At 46.8% G+C, this 21,128-nt stretch overlaps 1 protein-coding gene across 25 annotated transcripts in view; it reads right to left on the bottom strand.

Annotated features, from left to right (window-relative positions):
- Window positions 1-21,128, bottom strand: part of SOX2 (SRY-box transcription factor 2) — a 724,618-nt gene that overhangs the window by 44,020 nt on the left and 659,470 nt on the right. For 10 of the 25 annotated variants that reach the window (XM_053306516.1, XM_053306520.1, XM_053306517.1 and 7 more), the window contains exons 1-2: window positions 17,158-20,660; window positions 16,659-16,772 (exon numbers count right to left, since the gene is read on the bottom strand). The exons of 13 other annotated variants lie outside the window; for them this stretch is intronic. In XM_053306516.1, the coding sequence (XP_053162491.1) occupies window positions 19,051-20,010 (960 nt within the window). In that variant the 5' untranslated portion in view covers window positions 20,011-20,660 and the 3' untranslated portion in view covers window positions 16,659-16,772; window positions 17,158-19,050. Of the gene's footprint in view, window positions 1-14,014; window positions 14,132-16,658; window positions 16,773-17,157; window positions 20,661-21,128 lie in introns of those variants that run through there. 2 more of the 25 variants (XR_008318949.1, XR_008318952.1) reach the window with 2 other exon arrangements.

Here is a 21,128-nt window from a genome sequence, read left to right as displayed (position 1 = left end):
ACTTTAAAAAAAAACAAAAAACTAAGGTAAATGTATTTTTTCAGAGGAAAATGAATTGCGGGTGAGGAGGGAAGCGGGTGTGCCAAAAACCAGAGAGAGATGATTGTGTTGGTCTGGAACGATCCATCGGCCAGTTTAGGCTTTGAGAGAGAACTGCCGATGAGGCTGTTTTTGTGACAGGAAGAGGATTTGGGGGGACCTTTGAGAAACCGATCTTCCCCGGGTCAAAAACTGGTTGTGCTGGCAAGTGGGAAGGAGAATACGAAGGAAATCCAATGGATTTGCTCGGTGGAGAGCTGGAGCTGGAGCTTCTGGCCGCCTGTTTAGCTCAGCTCTTTACACCCTTGGCGAAGAAGAATGCGCTACATCACCCTTTAATCTCCTACTGAGTGAACTCCGGAGCGCATCAAAGCTCGCATTGTTGAGCGCTTGGGGGAGACCCAACAAGACCAGGCGGAGGATCTGCATTATTCCCAGCCCTTGTTGGGGGAAAGTTTTCTAAATAAACTCCTTTCAGCAGAGTTAGATTTAAAGGGGTGGCAATGGATGGGAATTGGAGGAGGGGGATGCTGACCTGTGGCCCTCCCTCCCTCTCAGTTTTCCCCAAACAGGCTGGGACTCCAGGCACACTCAAAGCCGCCCAAAAGTGAGAAGTCCCAGAACTGAGAATCCCCAAAGTTTTTGGAGGGAAGGCAGCCAGATCCACAATCCAGTTGGCACCTCATAGTCCTAAACCCCATTACTGTCCAGCTTCCGAATTAGTTTAGAAGCCGAATTGGCTTAAGTTATCTGCTGAATCACGGTTACTCGGAAGTAAGACCCATCTATTTGAATGGAGCTGACCTCCAAGTAAACACTTCCAGGGGTTTCGGCTTGCAGCTTTGAATCCCCAAAGACCTTACTACTCTACTCTCTGCATGTTTACTCGGAAGTAAATTCTACGGAGTCCAAGAGGACGTACTCCCCGAGAAGCTGGCATAGAACCGCAGTTTATGCCAGGTCGCAGCCTGCAATTCTATAGGCTCAGACCCGAGAGGCGTCTGACTTAACTGGATTCTTCTGAATCGGGCTGGACCAGTTCCTATATGCAAACAGTTAAACTTGGTCCACTTGCTGCTTCCATAAATGAAGGGCGGAAATATGGGAGTGAAGAGACGACTAGCGTGCCTTTTGGAAAATCAAATCAAATCAAATCAAATCACGGCCCTGGGTTATTTTTATGTAACTAGAGGTAAATACTGAGGATAGGCCCAGTGGTGCAAAGCAGGTGGTTGAGGGTTTATTTATTTATTTTTCCTTTTCACTGTCCATTAGTATCTCGCACCTTGTTGCGAGTTTACTATGTTTCACCCGAATTGCGAAAGGAGAGAGAGAGAGAGACACGCAGCTGTTCCCAGACCCAAGAAATTGACTAACAGGTAGTGAAATGAACAAGGAGGCGAGATTCCCTCAGTAAGGAGCGCCTGAGCGAATCCGGCTGCCTGTCGGGGTACGTGCCATGCTGTAGAGGAAACCGAACTTAACCAAAGCAAAAACTCCCCGCATTTGCTACCGACGAATGAAGCGTCGTCAGAATGAAGCTCTCAGGTTTGATAAACAAGGTCAGGCGGAATAATCAAAGACCGCAGAAACACACACACACGCGGTGCGAGAGATAGAAAACGAGAGAGATGCGGAGTGGGGGAAACCCACAGTTTTTAACAAGAGCAAAATTAAGAGCGGGGGTTTGGTTTTTTGTTTGCTTTTAAGGCCGGGCACTATTTCGCTCTCCCCTTCTACTTTCTGCTGGCACAAAAACGCTGTGGAGTAACCAGGCAAAAAGGGAAAGGGGGCGGGTGTTTGTATTTGCTTCTGGAAGATTTAGGTTGTTGCTAGGATGTGAGAACAAAAAAAAAAATCTCCAATAAGTCCGGCTGGGAGGAGGGGCCGGAGGGTCTGTGGCAGGGGAAAGTGCGGACATCTGCTGGAGCGTCCATATCTAAGCTGGTCACTTCCAGGAGCCAACTTTCTGAAATCTCCACAATTAGATCTGCATTGTTCTTTCCCAACAACACGGCGTGGAAAGAAAAGGTCTTCTCTGTCGGGGCCAATCCAACGAAGCGTTTGAGGTTATTAAATAATAAAGCGATTGTGATGTACATTGTGGCGATGGAAAAAAGGGCCAATTATCCACTGTTATGTTGCCATAAAGATCATATTAACTCGAATTAGTAATCCAACAATATGGTAGCATTTTTTTAAAGTGTGGAAGGGGTGACAACGTGGGTGTTATTGTTGCATTTCTCCCTCCCCCATTATCCTTCTTCTTTATTCCTTTTAAATTTCATTTGGAAATAAAATAAAATAATAATAATAATCAGAAGCACACAAATATTTCTTAAAAGCTAAACTGAAGCTCCTAACTAAACAGATACCAAATAAAACACCCAAGGAAGAAGACGGGGGGAGCGGGGTGGGTCTAACCGCGCGTGCGAATATAGAAAGCTCTCCAGCGACGATTGTTTTCAATTAATTCTGAGCCCACCCAAATCTGATTCCCGAGTTCCCGTTTGCAAATGTTTTAGGAATTAATTAATCCTTGGACAAGGGAGGGAGGGGGAAAAGAGCTAAGGGAAATAGGGCTCCATCATTGCTGTGACATTTGTATGTGGTGTGTATATGCGCGCGTGCATATGTGTGTACGCGCAAATTCACAGACAATATACACACCCATGCTATTTTTGGTTTGCGAGCCCCAGATGCAACCCAGGACGTAAATCCAAGGGGGGGGGGTTTAAACCCGCCAAGTTAGACTTAATGTTCTCCGCCATAATCAAATAATTATTTTTTTGCTTTAAAGCAGTTATTAGGTTTATAACTCGTTTCCCACTTAAATTTGTGCAACCAACCAAGGCAATCTAAATAGGCTGGAGGAGCCTCGTGGGTACCGCAAGCAGGCATTAATAAGAAGGATTAATTATGGGTGTGTACATCAATGGGGCACAAAGGGCTATCAAGTAGCACAGGGGGGAAAGGGGGGAAACTCAAGACAGACAGCGAGAAGTTGCACTTCTCCTGGGGGATGGCACAGGTTCGCCACACTTACGGCTGGTTCTCATCCTACATGCATGCTTAGGTCGCAGCTGATTCTCCGGGTACAAGGGACTCCATCCCTATCGCTAATTCACAGCGCACTTAAGCCGAAACCTTTGGGCTGAATGAAGCAAAGTAATAGGCCTCTTGGCCCGATTCACAACTTAGATAAGCCAAAGTCCTGTCGTAAAAACCCCTTTCTATGAACCTTAACCAGATCCCTCCTGTAACTGAGACGAAATCCTGAAGTTGAAGGCGATCCTCAGATCAGTTAAGTCCTTGGACTGAAGTTTATTCCTGCCCTATGGACTACAATGCACTGACGCCCCGAATCCGAATCCTTGCATGTCCTCTCTCTCCAAATCCTCTCTCTCTTTTTTTCTTTCGCCCCGGGACCAACCAAATTGGTACTTAGATGAAAATGTCCAAAATATTTCGAAATTGAGTTGGTGATGAGCCTGTGGTTCTGCTCCCCCCCCCCCACGCATTTGGCTTGGCTGGGTTGTGTGATGAATAATATGCCCAGCGGGTTTTAATAGGAACAAAAATAAAAACCGTCAAAAACTGGATCGGCTTGAGCCCTCCATCCTCAGCCACTTGAGTTGGGAGAATGTTCTTTAAAGCAGCGAGGCTACTCGCGAGTTAAGTGGCTTCTGGATGGCACCTTATGAAGCACCCACGAAGTTGTGGGCATCTAGCTGAGGATGAGCAGAGCAGAAAGGACTCCGGTATTGACAAGGTATTATACCCTCCCCTGCCAAAGCAAATGCTACTTCATAAGCTTAAAAATGTTCGGGACTCATGACAGAAATGGCTGGGGGGGGAGGGCCTATGCCCCCTCCCCATGTCTCTTCTTGTCCCCAGGATCTCTCAAGGATCCTGGGGACATGCGAGGGAGCTAGAGGTGGGGATCCTTCGAGACCTTCAGCCAGTCAGCAAAAGAATTGCTTGGCCAACAGCTCCAGAAGTTGATGCTATTTTCTTACCACGATTTCCACCCACCCTCCACCCCCTTTTCCGGTTACATGGTTTTTCATAAGCAAACACTGAGCCATTTTCCTCGCCGCGATGCTTCACCAAGTCCATCCAAAGGGGCTAATCTGCTTCGCACAGAGGCAAAGCAGCAGCAGCTTGGAAGGCTACCCTTGTGAGGCTATGAAAATACCTTCTCAGTAACTTGCCCCTTCCCCCCCTCTCGCAATAGGGAGAATTGAAAAGGAGCCGCTGGGGGGAGGGGGGGGCTTCCCCTGGGCCGCGTCGCTGCTTGAGAGTCTGCTGGCCTCCGAATGCCATCAAACTTTGCAAGATCTTGCTCCTTCTCCCGCACCCCACAAAACACCCCGAAACCATAGCACCCCTCGAACTGCAGTCCAACCCACAACCCGGCTGTGCGATAACAAGGTGCTTGTCCGCAGAGGACGGTTTCACCGGAACCACCTCAGCTTAACTGAGTTGCGGATCTTGCTGAACTGGCCCAAGTTTACTGTCCGACACCGATCCAGCCAAAGTGATTCATCCCATTCCTGGTATGGGATGGGTAGAGGTGCACCGAGGTAATTTGGGAGACTGGACCCTGAGGCGTAACTACCATTAGGCAAGGGGAGGCGGCTGCCTGGGGGCCCCCACACCTCGAGCCCCCCCCCCCAGAGGCAAGTCACATGAGGCAAGTCACATGACTATATATTGTGAAGTGTGTGTGCGCATCAGGGAGGGGCCCATTTTAAAATTTTGTCTCTGGGCCCACTCCAGCCTTGTTACGCCCCATCTGGACCTAAAGGCCTTTGGAGCCCCCCCCCCCCAGATTAAGCATCATCATGCTCCTCCAGGTGACCTCAGCACCTGGGACAGACTAGACATGATTTGTGGGGCCCCAGGAGCTGTGGAGGCCTGGACTTCACCCAGAAGTCCTGGAGTAAGAGCGCCTCTGGGGATGGGAGCGAGGTAAAATGAACACCTGCCGGACTTCTTCACTGAAATCAGTGGGCCTTGGGTTGAGGATCAGTGTCCCCATATTTAGGCTGGACCCCTAAACTGGGGAAGACGCTCAGCTGCAATCGGGGAGACGGGACTCTCTCTCAGGCACAGGATACGATTCACAGTCCAGTTAAGATCGACGGCTTGGAGTTCAACCCAAAAAGGTCCGTACAAACCTTAAGCTACTTACCCCAAAGCAGATCCATGGAAGATACTGAACCTACTTCAGATTTACTAGCATGCAGATCGCAGCCGAATCACCTGACCTTAACCAAGTTGACACGCCAGTCCCAAACGTAGGTGACTGACCCTAACACTTACCGAGTTATCTTCTACCTGAACGTGCCCGGGACAATAGCTAAAATGGAAGCTGCATGGATGTGACACGTTTCCACCGATGTGCGCTCAGGAGATATGCCTGAAGCTTGCCTGCGTTCGGTTTCCCAAGAAAGCATGCATACAATAGCAGCCACAAACATGCATACCATACTCAGGAGCAAATTTCATTGAACTCAACAACATGACTCCCCCCAGTAAACATATGCAGGACTGGGCTACCAGTCATGCACTCAGTTCAACATAATTTACTCCCAGATACGTGTACAGAGGACTGCAACTTACTTTCCCAGGAAACCCCCTTAATATTAATGTATTTTTATTTCTGGTCTTTGTTTCCTTGAAAATGTGTTTTTGATCTAGAAAGAGGCAGGTCGGTGGGACCCTAGGCTAACCTTATATAAACTGATATAAAGTTGTCCATCACATTTTCCGAAGCGGTATATGTCTTTAGAACCTTAACTTCAGTTGTGCATCCGGAAATAAAACCCAAGTACTTCCGCCTAACGTTGTATGATGTGTATTGTATTGTATGAGGTGTATTGGTTGTATGAGGTGATGGGATGTGATTGAAAAGGAGAGTGGGCGTTTCTCATGGCAGAATCCACGTGTTTCTAACAGCCGCATCTACAACTCAGATAGGCCAAAGTATTTGAATGGTGAAAAGAACCCTCTCCACGGTTCCATTTTGGAGGTGGGCCTATTTAGTGGATAAAGTCGAAGTGACTAAATCAGCCCAAACCTAAATACTTGTAATGACTCCTGACAATAAATCGACTTCAGTCTCAAGGATTTGGGCCTAGCTGAACCGTATCTTGTGCTGCCCCTTGTGGTTTAAACAGGTCTGGTAGGTCGCCGCCCTAAGCACTCCTGCTTCCAACTAGCTGCCACTGAAATTACTTAGACAAATTATTGGGGCAAGGCAACAACAACAATTAGGGTTGGGGGTTGTTATTTTAATTGGAGTTGCATGCAACCTTTGCCTGCTCGGATATTCTGAGTGAGGCGTCTGGTTTCATAAACCGAGGCTACTTTTAAAGGCTGCGATTTTATTTTTATTTTATTTTTAAGAGCCCACTACCACCTGAGAAAAGGCGGCAGATATTGTGAAGCGGGGGAGAAGCCCAAATGTTCATTAAGTGAAAAACTCCAGCTAGTGCTACTGTATAGACACTTTGTAAGCTCAGAACTGTGAAGAAGGAAAAGGGAGGGGGCTTCAAGGGGGGGGGGAGAGTCTGAACGTGTTAGCTGATGCCCTGCCGGCTGGCAGTGTGTGGTCTATTGTAGGGAATGTGCTTTTTCCACTGAACAGAACCTCTCCCCACCCCCCTCCACCCTAGCATTACTGCACCTGCACTGGCTCAGAGAACTGCAACCATTCAGCACATCAGCGTGGAAGACATCTCTGACAGCACTCAATTCATTACATTTCTTCCTGCTTTTCAAACCAACACACACACACACACACACACTGAGTCTTGCCAGTCAGTGACAGCCCCTCCCCCGTCTCCCAACATTGTACAATAAAGTTACATGATGTGCTACTCATTTGGGGATTTCATTAAGAAGCGAACTGGCTCCCTTTAACGACCCCCCTCCCCCCCCAAAATAAGGTTAAAGGAAACGAGTAAGGATTTCAGAGTGGGGGGGGGTGCTAAGATTTTGCTTGTTGTGCTCCCCGAATATCCAGGTTTTTAGAAGGGGGTAGGAAGAACTGCAAATCGGTTCCTGTAATGACTCCTGAACAGGGGTTCTCTGAAGGGAGTTGCTCTGAAAATCAACTGAGAAGGAAACAAACCGAAAATGGACTGTAAGGGACCCGCTTGCAAGAGAAAGGGGGAGAACTGGATCCGCACCCACCCCACTCAAGTTTCACTTAATGTAACCCGACAGGGTGTCATCAGCTCACACCCCGCTCCTGGACACGTGTACTTGTGAATAAGGTGCAATTAAATCCGCCCAGGGATAGGGTGGAGGTTTAGTCCCTATCCTTAGCTGAACTGGAATGTGGATCGGGCGGAGAATCCCCCGGTCCAAGCAGAATTCAGTCGATTAAGTGTTTCCATTTGACTGCAACCTGCCACCTCGGGGTGGGTCGACAATGCTTCTCAGGGAGGAGAAAGCACTTGCCTGACCCCGAGGCTTGGGCTTGCCAGCGGGGCTTGACTCTGAAGTCAGTGCCACTGAGATCCACACCGCTTGCTTTTGCAAAGAAATACCTTTAGGAATGGGGTGTAGACCAGCTTTGATACACGTCTTCCGGCTTGTTGGTCGGTCGGCCAGGACCCCTTTTCAAGCTCGCTCAGCACTGTGGAGCTAAACCAGGACTCGAAGCTAAATTCGTGTTATATGGCCGCTGGGCCAAGAGGGTTCCACCTCGCAGAGCACAAATGATTCAGAAGCTGGAACAAACTTCTGTGGGGCACTTCAAAGGGGCTCTTCTTAAGCACCTGTGCTCATTCGGACACATCCCAGAATGCAATTAGCATGAAACTCGCAAGACTTTCCCACTCTTCTTCCTGTCCAACACTAGTTGCTGAAAGAAATGCCTCATCTACTTACTCCAGAGTCGACTCTTGGAAGTTAATGGGACTCCTAGTTTTGAGGAGCCCGTCCCATAAAGCTACCCTGGATTGTCTCCACGTCAGGATGGGGGGGGGAGGGGGGCGTGGGGATTGACACTGTCTGTGTATCTAGACGAAAGTACTCAGATTTCAAAATATTATTGAATACAATAGTTTACTACTTAAAACTTGATCTGTCCACTGAAGAAGAGGGGGAAATAAGTGGCTATATTCCCAAATAACGTGTGTATGTGTGTGGGGGGGGAGAATCATATAACATATTTTATGTTGTATCACACATATTGTGTGCAATACAAATTAAAAGATTTGGGGGGGTTAGATTTCTTATACACTTACGAGTGTGTCTGTGCGTGTGCAGGCAATTTCTGGAGATTTAGAGCTGTGTGGTTATCTACCAGATGTTCGTTCCATGGATTCCAAAACTGAAGGATCTGTTTTGCAAAAAAACTAATAATTTCATAACAGATACCCATTCAGTGGAGCGGCGGCGACGTCACCGGGGGTATTAGCATACGAGGAGGGGATGAAGTCAGTGTGGCTGAGGTTGATAAGGCCCCTCCTGAGGAATTCGCCGCTTGTTTTAATACATTAATTATTTCTCTGCTGTCCGCAAGTTTTGGCAATTTGTTAGAGCTTAAAGAGTCCACCTCCTTGAGGAGGGGAGGGGGAGATGAGGGTGCAAGGGAACCCTCTTACTGATCAGAATAACCAGGGCAAAAAGGAGGAGGATTGCCGTAAGAGAAAAAAAGCCCCTTCCTCTCCCAAAGGTCTTCGTGGGAGAAGGAAAAGCATGTATTGGATCTGTGCCTCTTGTGTTCCTAATATCCCGGAATATTCTGGAAAACCAGTACACAAACGGCATATACAGGCCAACTATGGTGCGTATTCAAGATGCAGGAGATGTCCAGAGGTGGAGAACCAAGGGAGGTGACTGACCTATCTGGCTAGAATAGGCCTCAGTTCTCGGGTGGAGAAGCTGCTTCCAATTGTTTGCAGGATGGCAGTCTGGAAGTCGCCCAGGTAGGTTGTAGTCTGCAATGGTAGGCCTGAACAGCTGTTCTTTATATCTGCAGAAAGTCTTGGATACCAAAATATAATATACCCTCCTCTGGCACAATGACTTCTCCCCAGACCCACAGCATGTCTCAAAGGGTATCCGACTATGCCTCTTTTTCCTCATGGGTCAAAACATTTGCTCACACATCGCCCTCTTTCTGCACCCCCAAAGGGTATCCCATTAAGGCTACCTTCCCAGGCACACTTACTTGGGAGTAAGTTGCATTTAGTCCAGCGTGGGATTTATTTCAGAATCAAAATGGTGTGTATGGCTGCCTCCAAGTCAGGTGGCTGGAGAGCAGACTGGTCGCAGAGCGATCTACTGCCTGGTTAAGGGGCTGCTAGTCAGTGAAGACAATGTTGAGCTAGATGGACCAAGGGTCTGACTCGATATAAGGGAGCTCCTTGTGTAGCTGGCCTTTTGGAGCTGCTGGTATGTTTCCCAGACTATGGGAAACACCTATATTGGGCAGCAGTGATATAGGAAGATGCTGAAAGGCACGAGGAGGCAATGGTAAACCCCTCCCTCCTGTATTCTGCCAAAGACAACCAAAGGGTTCTGTGGTCGCCAGGAGTCGACACTGACTCGCAGCACATTTTATCTTTATCTGTCCTTAAACAAATGGGAGAAGCAGCTACATCCCTTTCCCAAGAACCCCCTACACTTCATAATGGTAAAGTGTGTCTTCAAGTCCATTTCGACTCCTGGCGCCTACAGAGCCATGTGGTTTTCTTGGTAGAATACAGGAGGGGTTTACCATTGCCTCCTCCCACTCAGTATGAGATGATACCTTTCAGCATCTTCCTATATCACTGCTGCCTGATAGCACCAGCGGGGATTCGAACCGGCAGCCTTCTGCTTGTTAGTCAAGCATTTTCTCCCTATGCCACTGAAGGTGACCCTGCACTTCATAGGGCAAAGCAAAACATGCCTGCTTAACTGAATCATGGATCCTAGCTGAACAGAAGGCCCAAGACTGATCCCTCAGAACCAAACGCCAAGGAGCTGTCCCTGGTATGTGATTAGGCCAGGACAGGGGAAGGCGAGGTCCATTGTCTACTAGGGATTTCCAGGCCCGGAAGTGATTACAGGGGCAGATGCAGGGTTGGCACGGATGGGGTAATGCCCAGCAGTTGAAGGCTGTTCTTGGGCTGGAGCCCAATCCGATATCTGCCCGAGTCCTGACTGGGACTCAAACCCGACTCAACTGACATCCTCTGTGGCCACTGAACTGCCCCTCCAAATCCTTTCCACCCAAGTAATCCGCAGGGCCGCATTATACTTCGAAAAGAAGACCCGCATGCACACCTGCTCTGCACAACCAAGGGAATAATTACCCACAAGTGAAGGCTGTGAGGCTGTGCAGCACATACCTACCTCTACCCGCCAAATGAGACACATCGAACTGACTAAACATCAGATTCGACTCCTTGAAGTCAACAGCAAAACCCACCTGGACTTGAATGGACTAGACAGACAGCCCAATCTCCGTTTAATTCAACCTGATTGGTGGTTCCCCTCCTAAACATATAATATGTCCTATTGCTTTCAGTTCTGAGCAGCTTTCCTCAGAAGTAAGTTGACGGACCTCAAGATCACTTGCTCACAGGTATGCACTGGACTGCAGCCTAAACTGCTTGGGGCCATGTTGACGACGGACCTTAACTTAAGTGGATTGGAGCAGGAGGCCCTGCAGTATTTTCCTGCGTGTTATATAAATATTTTATGTGTATGGTGCAAGCGCAGATAGTGTTCTGGTTATTACATCGACATCATACACCGTAGGTGTAGCTATGGGCCATATGTGTGTGTGTGTGTGGGGGGGAGGAATCAAAATCTATTCCAGTTAATGGAACGTGGATTGTATCGATGATCTGATACTAGTCTGAAGGAGCTTCCATTGCCTTCACAAACAGCTTCTACACATATTTTAAAAAACCAACAACACACGACCTGATATATACACAGAAGACAGGCAGGTGTTAATAAGCAGGAGCAATGCAGTTGTACTTTGTCCCTTAGGAGAAAGCGATTGCTAAAACTGAAATTATATCACCTCTGCCCCCAAGATCTCCAAATTCGTCAGTTTATCAAATAAATAAATAAATAAAATAAACTTTGTACAACTTGCACAACCAGTCCTTTCTTCCAAAACATCTGTCTCAAACACACATGTTAGTTCCTACCCCAAAAATGATACTGAAGGGCCACTTCACAGGTGAGATTTTTCCTGCAGGAAAACCCGTGTATACCATCACTTGACTACAGGGTCCGGGAAGCTAATTTTCCCCCCTCCAGTAATCCATGATCTTTAAAAACCGTATATAAATAAAAGTTACGGGGGGGGGGCGGAGAAGAGGGGTGATTGAAAAGGCTTTTTTGGACGTTATTTGAAAAGAAAATTAAAACTAATAATGTCCTAGAGAAATCTAACAGCTAAAAATTTAAAACTCCTAATTTCAAAATGCGTCAGAGGTCAGGATGGTGGCTGTCTTCATTATGAGCGAACTAGCGGCTAGACATTCTCATATCTGTATTGCACTTCACAAACTTTCTGAACTTGTTAGGCAAAATACTCAAAAGATAAGTATCTCTAATTAAATCTCATCAGAGTTTTTAAAAGGGTTTAACCCGGCAGATTACATGTCAAAACTGCAATTGTCTCCCTAGCCTCAGACAGAACATACCCATTAAATACACTGGAGAAGGGAGGTGCAATTCAGAGAAATCGGAATATTCCTAATAGCCCCAAGCTAGATGTGGGTTGCAGGATCTTCCCCTCCGTAAGTGCATAGAACGATTGCCTAGATGTCGTTATCAGTAGTACAATTGGGAAGATATAAACCAATGCATTAAAAAAATAATAATCCTCAGACTTGAACAATATTATTTTAACTTCTAGTGCGGACTTCTTTAAACAAAATGCACAGTTTACCTGCAAACAAAAAAATTAACCACGGGGAGTTGTCACTTTCAAAACTCCAGGGCTACAAGTGAAATGTCTAGGAAGAAATCAACCAGGACTGCTCATCAACTGCCAAGGTACCAACTTGAATTACCGCACGTTCCAAAAGGCGCTGTTTAGCTCAATGCCCTTTTAGTCATCAGAGAAATATATATTTTCTAGCATTTATGGAAAAGAAAGAAAGCAAGAAAGGAAGGAAGGAATCAATCAATCAATCAATCAATCACTCTGCAAAACGAAACATACGATCGCATCTGGACTGTTACCATTTTACAAAATATAACTCTGTGTGTGTGTGTGTGTGTGTGTGTGTGTGTGTGTGTGTGTGAGAGAGAGAGAGAGAGAGAGAGAGAGAGAGAGAGAGAGAGAGAGAGAGAGAGACCGGCTTCTAAATTTCCCGTGCGGGAGGGAAGATTATCTATCTATCTATCTATCTATCTATCTATCTATCTATCTATCTATCTATCTATCTATCTATCTAAGTCAAGATACTAACTAGTAAGTGAACCAATAGGAATCAAACTTCCATCTCGGAACAGTTAGCTAAACTGTCAGCAACTGAAAAGTAAACCCCAAACACACAAAGGATCTGTTTAATTTTCTTTTTAAAATGGCTTTCAATGAGGACCCCATCACTATGCAGTAAAGCGGTATTGCTTGTCCCCCTGAGGCGTTGATCAGTTCTTTTTAATGTGAGAAAACTGGCAGCTCGAAGGCCGTCAATGGAACTCCCATAACAAAAGTCCTGAAAAGCTGAATGAATTGGGCTTATAATTACTGCTTCTACACACACACACACACACACACACACACACACACACACACACACACACACACACACACAATCTTCCCTTGCAGCTTATCTCTTATTCATTCAACATATAACATTGTCACCTAATCTCACTCTCAACATTACTTCTTTGTTGTTGTAAGCAACTTGCTATTACCATCACTACTTCCATGAAGAATTTTTTGCTGGCAGAAATTCACCAAAATTTCACAGACCTTGCAAACACAGAACCATGGCTGAAGTGTGGAAAAGGGAAGGAGTGATGAAAAGGTGCTTTGTGGATTATTCTTCCCTTAGAGAAGCAACGCTTGGTGTCTCTGCTCCCCTCCATAAACCCAAAGAACGCTATTTTTGTTTTGCTTTGTTTTATAAAAGATTGTTTTATTTATTTATATCATGGAAGATGGAAGACCTAAAATACTTAACACCTTGATCTTAAACACATGTATTGAACGGATATCCAACTGCCTTCGGTAGCGACTTGCAACTGAGACTGCAATCCTATGCATAATTTCTCGAGAGTAAGCCCGATTGAATTCAGTGCGCTCCAGAAAGAACAAACAGAAGATTGGGTTATACATGTGTTCAATCAAGACCATACCCTTTTAATACGGAGGGGCTCATATCACCACCCAGTGCAGTCAAATCCGGATTCAAGTCACTTTTCTCCAACTGAATTGGATTTAAGAGAATATGGAAGAGGACAGAGGATCGGGCTAATGACTCGTGAATGAATTAAAATACATTTTTCTATCACCCGATCATGTCATTTATCACATAGGCTAATATACACCCAATTGCAACTGAGACCCATCTAGATGATGCACATTTCACAGGGGGGTACAAAGGGGTGTCTTCAGAGGGCTACATACTGCACACAAAGGGGTGCAGGCGTCCACAACACACCGATTCCAGTCCTCATTCACTTGATTGAAAACTTAGCTGAGGATAGCCCAGTTAATACAGACATCCAAAGGGGAAAACAAGTTCCCCATACAATATTTAATTTATGTACAGTTACTGATTTATAGCAAAACTAACTGTATGATTTCTATACAACTGGCATAGATCTATACACCTGCGCACCGACATTTCCGTATAAAATGTACATCTCAACCTACAGGCAGCCACGGAGGCCTCTCCCACAGATAAAAACAGATCTACTAGCCAGGGGCGATCATTCACGCGCAACTACCATTCTGCGACCCTTCCTAGGAGATAGAAGTCAGAGGTACCTTACAAGCTCAATGCATTCGCTGTCCAGATTCCCTTTAGCCATCCCCCCCTTAAGTCTGGGCTGCCAGTTCTTCTTCCTTGCCTCTGGTTTGTGTGCAGAGATTGATGGAGGAGGTGGGGGGGGGGAGAGAGAGAGAGAGAGATTCTCCAGAGATTGCTCTACCGCAAGAATTTGTCGCTTGGAGGAATAAGTACAGCTATTACAACCAAATCTACTAGCAGTCTAAATAATTAATTGAACCATTGCTCTTTGACCCCTGCAAAGTCCAATAGGGACCCGTTTGTAGTAATAATACCCCCCAAACGAGCCCTTGTCAAATATTCATTTAGTGGTTAATTCGAGCTATTTCCCCTTGGGACAGCCTGTAATACCAGCCTCTCCAGCTTGCCAAGCAACCCTGTTAATCTACCTCTCCAGGTCAGCAAAATATTTTAACACTCCGTCCTTAAAACGCTGGGGTTTAAAAAAAAAAAATCAAATCACAGGGGATCTCCTAATCTTTATCCCTGGTCTGTCTTTTTGCTGGAGCTAGGCTTAAGGAAACGTGACACGCCATCTCCATCACCCAACCGCCAGACAACGTGTCTATTTTTAAAACTAGAAGGGCGCCTGGAGATGAGGGACACTAAAAGGGATCACGAAGCGGCCTTCAAGAGCAAAAGAAAAACCCCAAGACTGGAGGAACCCCACAGTGGAAGTGCAAAAGGGAGGAAAGCGAAAAGAAAGTCTGCGCGTATCATTCAGAGAAGATGCGAATGGCAAAAAACACAAAACGCCTCTGTCTCGGGTTTGCTGGAGCGCTATTTTAAAAAGTATTCACATTTGCATTTATAACGTTTTGCTCGCTGCTCATTTTCCTGTGTACACCTCGTGTCCACAATCACTGCTAGAGATAGGATTGCAATGGCGTGTCCTTAGTTTTATATGTCTTTCTTTCTGTCTGTCTCTAAATCGGAAGGGAAGCCACCAGATTCATGAAGCATCTTTTGTCTAGGTACAGCCATCTCCTCGGCTCAGGGTGTATCTGTCAAGGATCAGCTAATACTCCCCCAATTTTGGTTCACCTTTTCAAACTGGACTCCAAAGCCGCCCTCCGTCGTACCCCCCCTCCACACTTGCAGTTCGCTGTTTCAAATTAACAATTGTTGTTTTAAATATAAATTTGTCAAATAGAAGGGATGGGGAGGGAACGTCGTTTTTTTGAAAGTCTACTTTCAAAAACTTGAACCGTGGGCGAAGTGTGTGTGTGTGGGGGGGAGGGCTTATCACGTGAATAATCCCGCCGCAATACTAATGCAGGCAAGTCCTTCAAGATACTTTTGCATTCATTAGGAGGGGGAGGAGATGGGTGGGGGGGGTTGGAATTCCAAAAAATAATCCAACCTTTCTGTTTGATTCCGCCCTGGAATGAGAAAAGGAAGAGATAGCCACTGAGAGAATCTAAAAAGGGCCTAAATGCACCGGCCTAATAGAAACCGAGGCCTGCTTATGGTGAGCAAACCCGGAGTTCACAAAAGGACAGGTTTCAAGGTTTGATCAGAAGTCCTGATCTTTCCTCTGAGATCCCACTCTAAAACACTTTTACAGGGAAGTAATCCACTGACGGCAATGAGACTTCCTTCCAAGTAAATAGGTTTAGGGTCCGCGAGTCACACTGCCACCCGCTAGGCACATATTCACAAGGAAGTAATGGAACGGAGTTTCAAGGAAGCCTGCCCAGGATTCTTCTGGCTTTGCAGTCCGATTTGAAACCGGTTGACTGGAAAGCAAATCCGCCTAAGCACGTTTGGAACCCGCCACTGAAAAGTTACGCCCCACAGCTACTTTCTAAGCCAGAGCCTCTCAGCTGAAAAACCAGCCAGTGGTCTGTTTTAGAGGCTACGGAGCAATCCGTAAAAGAAAGAAAGAAAGAAAGAAAGAAAGAAAGAAAGAAAGAAAGAAAGAAAGAAAGAAAGAAAGAAATGTATCATTTACTGAGAAATAACCAAACATTCGTCTCTTTGCCTTTAAAAGTCGGCTGTTTTCTCCCCAAAGTCTTGATCGAAAATGGCATAACTGATTTTTAAAAACAAGCAACAACAGCAACAATTTTAGATTCAAGGGAGGCAAATGTACAGTTTTTGGACTTTGCTTTATGCAGGAGGCAAATGAGCCCACAGTGGATGCTTGGTTAATCCTGAAGGTTGCCTTCTCAGAAATATTGCCTGTGGCAACGCCTAAAGCACTGCAGGCCCCACGTTCTTCTCCCTCTCCCTCTCCCTCTCCCTCCTGAATTGACACACAGAGCCTGGACCAGACACCGTGACTTGGAATTAAATGCCACTGCGTTCAATATGTGTTCTTAGGATGGAACCCGCAGACACTATTCTGGCCTCACATCACTCTCCCTTCCTACCGCATTTTCTTGAGAGAGTAACCTCCCAGTCCGAAGCAGTTTTACTTAGAAGTAAGTCCAAGACTTCCGCTGGGAGCTGTTTCTACACCACTACTGCTGGAGTTGCAATTTAAGGAGCATTATTGCAAAATGGAAGATGTTGGGACAAGCTAAAGAGGTCAGACACAATCTAAAGAGCTCAGACACTTGAAGCAGAGATTTCTATTGAAAGTACAATCGGAACGGTAGAAAATGAAAGAAAATCTACCTCTGCAAGCCGGCGGTTCTCTTCTTTAATGCGTTTTTTGGAGGGGGGAGGGTTCGATTTTCGCCGCTTTCCCCGAGACTGGCCTGCTGGTTCACCTCGCTGGTGAATTATGAACTAGGAGTCAAGAGAGAGCTTTTGTGAAAGCCTACGGCATTACAAAATTGGAGACGATTATTATTAATGATGATGATGATGATGATTTACATTTAACCCCCTTTGCCTCCCCGCCCCGCAAGGCACAACATTACGGGATGTTGCCCCCATTGGGGGGGAAAACTACAAATAAGAGAAAGTTCAGGAAGTCACAAATCCCCCCCCCCCCGCAAACGGCCCCCAGCGTAACAGCTGCCCTCTTTGCATTGTTGTCCTATAATTATCTTGAAACCGTGAGGTTGCAGTCCCCCTTCTCACCCCACCTCAACCTCATTTTCTCCGAAATGTGCCGCATTTCCCCAAGCAGATCGCCCTGCTCAAGAGAGAAGTCAAGTAGGCCACGCACCTCCGTTCTTTCTGCTCCGGTCAACCGTCCAGCCTCAACTTTACCCTCGGGGTTCTTGGGCAGCCTTCAGGTTGCAACAGGTGGTCTTTTCCAGCAGCAACAGTCGGCGAAACCTTCTTTATAGGCGACGCTATTGCTAGGGTCTTTTTTATTCGCAAAAAATCGAATGTCGATAGCAACCAGACCTATATACAGACCCTAGGAGGCGAAGGACTGCTCGGTATACAAAATTATGCTCTAGGCCACAGCCAGTGTCAGGCCTCACCTGATTTTACATAGGAAGTACTTGGCGTGGAAATCGCCGTTTAAAAAGCACAAAGGGCACAGAGGTCCTCATTCTAGACAGCCTTATGCCACGATATTATTTATAACAGCCGATTACAACTTGTCTTAGAGCAGCACCGGTTAATATTTTTAAATAAAATTGCACCCTGTATTCTAAAAATAAATCGAAGAGTCACATGTAACGTCAGTGTCCATATTTCAAAAATTTATTTATCTCAAACTGTGCATAATGGAGTAAAAACTTAAGTCGAATATGTACCTGTTTATAAGGATGGTATTAGTTCAAATATATATGTGCGTGTATATATACAGGTGTATATATACATGTGTGTGTGTGTGTGTCTGTATGTGTGTGTGTATACATATATATACATATACATATACATATAGAGAGAGAGGCACGTGCGTGTCTATGTATATAACTATATGTAGCTATATATATATATATACACACATACGGATTGCCAGCGGACTGATTTCAGATAATACACAGCCGAGTTTTTAACGTACAACTACGGGAAATGAGGAGGGACAAAAATAAAAGAACTTAAAATATCGTCACAATAAATTTACAGAATATTACAAACCATAAGAAAATATTTCAAACACAATAATTTCAGATTGCTCTTTTGCTGTCGTTTTAGTTGAGCAGGATAAAGTTTGGAAACCCATAACCCCCCCCCCAGCTATTTTAAATTAACAAACGTGTGTGAACCTGCAAGACCATTTTTGCTCTTTAACAAGTGTAAAAAAATTTTTTTAGTACACCCTAAACATTTGCCCCTTTATATATATATAAAAAAACAGTTCAATGGTATGCAAGTACTTATTCTATTTATTTTTTCTTTTGTACAATTGCTAAAACAATTAAAACGTCCAGATCTTTGTTTTAAAATAAAATCAACTCCCTTTTTTGTGCAGCTCCTATAAATCCATCTGCTATTATCCCAGCGTCTTAAGTAGACTCTGATTATTTTAAAAATAATTGGCACATTCTCAAGGCCCCCCCCCCACTTTCTCTCTCTGTGTCTTTTTTTCCTTAATATAAACAATGGACATTTCGATTGCCATGTTTATTTTGATAAATACTGTACAAAAGTTGCTTGCAAATATTAAAACATTTCCCACCCCGTCCGCGGTCCTCTTCCCTTCTCCCCCCCTCCCCCTTTCCTACGTCGCTTTCTGGATTCTAGCTCTAAAGGTTATTATTGGTAAAGATTTTTTTTATATAATAATAAAAAAAACTTTCTGCAAAGTATCCTTTCCACTGGAATTTTGGGTGGGGGGACCTTTGGTGGAGTCGGATCCCTTTCCAAAAGGAGTGGGGGGGGGGAGGGAAAGATCTATACAAGTTCCTCGGTGGGTATTGATTTCGTCTGCGATTTTGTTTTCCCTTGCCCAGTTTCTCTCTGTACAAAAATAGTGGCTCCCCCCCCCTCCCGCAAGAAAAAGAGGAGAGAGAGAAGAACAAAACGAACGAACAAAACAAAACCCAAAAAGAAAAGAAAAAGAAAAAAAGCCAGGAGTTCAGCATTTCTACTCAAAAGTTTGTCGGTGGTGCCGGGCCTCTTTGCGCTCCTTCCTCCCCTCCCCGCCCCACCGCGGGCCTTACATATGCGAGAGAGGGAGTGTGCCGTTTATCGCCGTGCCCGGAACCGGTGCGTTCTGGTAATGCTGCGACATGTGCAGTCTGCTGGAGGCGGCCGGCTCCGCCACTTCAGCCCCGGGCAGGTACATGCTGATCATGTCCCGGAGGTCTCCGGCTTGGCAGGGCGCCCTGGAGTGGGAGGAGGAGGTGACCACGGGCGGGCTGGAGCTGGCCTCTGTCTTGACCACCGAGCCCATGGAGCCCAGCGCCATGCCCGGCGTGCCCTGCTGCGAGTAGGACATGCCGCTGTAGGTGGGCGAGCCGTTCATGTACGTCTGCGAGCCGCCCATGGAGTTGTACTGCAGGGCGCTCACGTCGTAGCGGTGCATGGGCTGCATCTGGGCGGCAGCGTTGTGCGCGTTCAGGCCCGGGTGCTGCGGGTAGCCCAGCTGCTCCTGCATCATCCCGTAGCCGCCGTTGGCCCAGCCGTTCATGTGCGCGTAGCTGTCCATCCGCTGGTTGACTCCCGCCGCGCCCAGCGTGGCCCCCACGCCGACCCCCGCCGCCATGGAGTTGGAGCCCGGCGCCAGCAGCCCGCCCGGCAAGGTGTACTTATCCTTCTTCATCAGGGTCTTGGTTTTCCGCCGCGGTCTGTATTTATAATCCGGGTGTTCCTTCATGTGCAAGGCGCGCAGCCGCTTGGCTTCGTCGATGAACGGCCGCTTCTCGGCTTCGGAGAGCAGCTTCCACTCGGCCCCGAGGCGCTTGCTGATCTCCGAGTTGTGCATCTTGGGGTTCTCCTGAGCCATCTTCCGCCTCTGGCCCCGGGACCACACCATGAAGGCGTTCATGGGCCTCTTGACCCGGTCCGGGCTGTTCTTCTGGCTGTTGGCCCCCGAATTACTGTTCCCCCCCGTGCCTCCCCCCGGAGTCTGTTGGGGGGCGGGAGGCTTCAGCTCGGTTTCCATCATGTTGTACATTCAAGCGGCTTTGGGGGGGAGGGGGCGCAGCAGTTGGCGGTGGGGGGATCTCGGAATGGTGATGGGACCAAGCGGGGCTTCAGGAATACGAGGCAGTTGGGGGGGGCACAAAAAAGGGAGAGGGGGGAGAAAGAGAGAAATCCGACAACCGCCAAAAAAAGAAGAAAAAAAAGAGGGAGAAGAGCAAGGAGGAGAAGCAGCCGACAGAGTGTCCCAACCTGGACTTGTCTTCTCAGGGAGGGGGAAGGGAGGGGAGATCTCCCCCCCAAAAAAGAACCTCCCCCGATTGGATCAGCACCGGGATCTTCTTCTCACTGCCAGCAGCCCTCGGACGATTATTCAGGAAGAATCATAACAAAGAAGGCTTGGAGAGTCTTGATTGAGAAACTTCTTCCTGGTCCTTTTCCCCTCCTTTCTTTCCCTTTTCTCTCCGTATCTCTTAGTCTTAAAGCGCCAGCAAAAGTCCCTTTCCTCTTTTCCTCTTTTTGTTTTTTGTTTTTTTGTTTTTCCCCCCAAACACTCACTCACTCACTCTCTCTCTCTCTCTCTCTGTCTTTCTCTCTGCCTTGACAACTCCTGATACTTTTTTGAACAAGTTAATAGACAACCATCCATGTGATGGGGGGCTTGTCAGGGAATAAATGCGTTTGCTCTGGCCAATCAGCGCCCTCCGGCTCCTCCACTGAGCACAAGCCTCTACTGCTAGTTTTGCATGAAAAGGGGCGGGGCTTCCCGCGCGCCAGCCGGGACAGCTCGGCTTGGGGAAGCGGGCAGGGAGGGAGGGAGGGAAGAAGGAAGGGAGGAGGCGGGTCTTCCAGGCAGCCACTCAAAGGGCCCTTTGGAGCTCCTCTTACAAGCAACAGGTCACACACGCCTTGGGGAGGAAGTGTGTAAACAGCATTGTTGCTACATTAAAAACAGAACAACAAAAAGCCCCACTCTGCAACAACTTGATGTTGACTTGAGATGGTGGGGAGGGGGATAATTGCAACTCCCCCCTGCCAGAGATGGGAGTGGGGGGAGAAGGCAGCCCCCGCCCCCGTCCCCTGAAGGCTTGTTCTTTGGGTTTTCGAAAGCAGGCTGGGAGATCTCTTAATTTCATTTCCTTTTCCAATTGT

Source organism: Hemicordylus capensis, chromosome 3, assembly GCF_027244095.1.
Source record: "Hemicordylus capensis ecotype Gifberg chromosome 3, rHemCap1.1.pri, whole genome shotgun sequence".
Lineage (NCBI taxonomy): Eukaryota > Metazoa > Chordata > Lepidosauria > Squamata > Cordylidae > Hemicordylus > Hemicordylus capensis.
The sequence above is the reverse complement of the archived record's forward strand: the minus strand, read 5'-3'. Positions and strand labels throughout refer to the sequence as shown.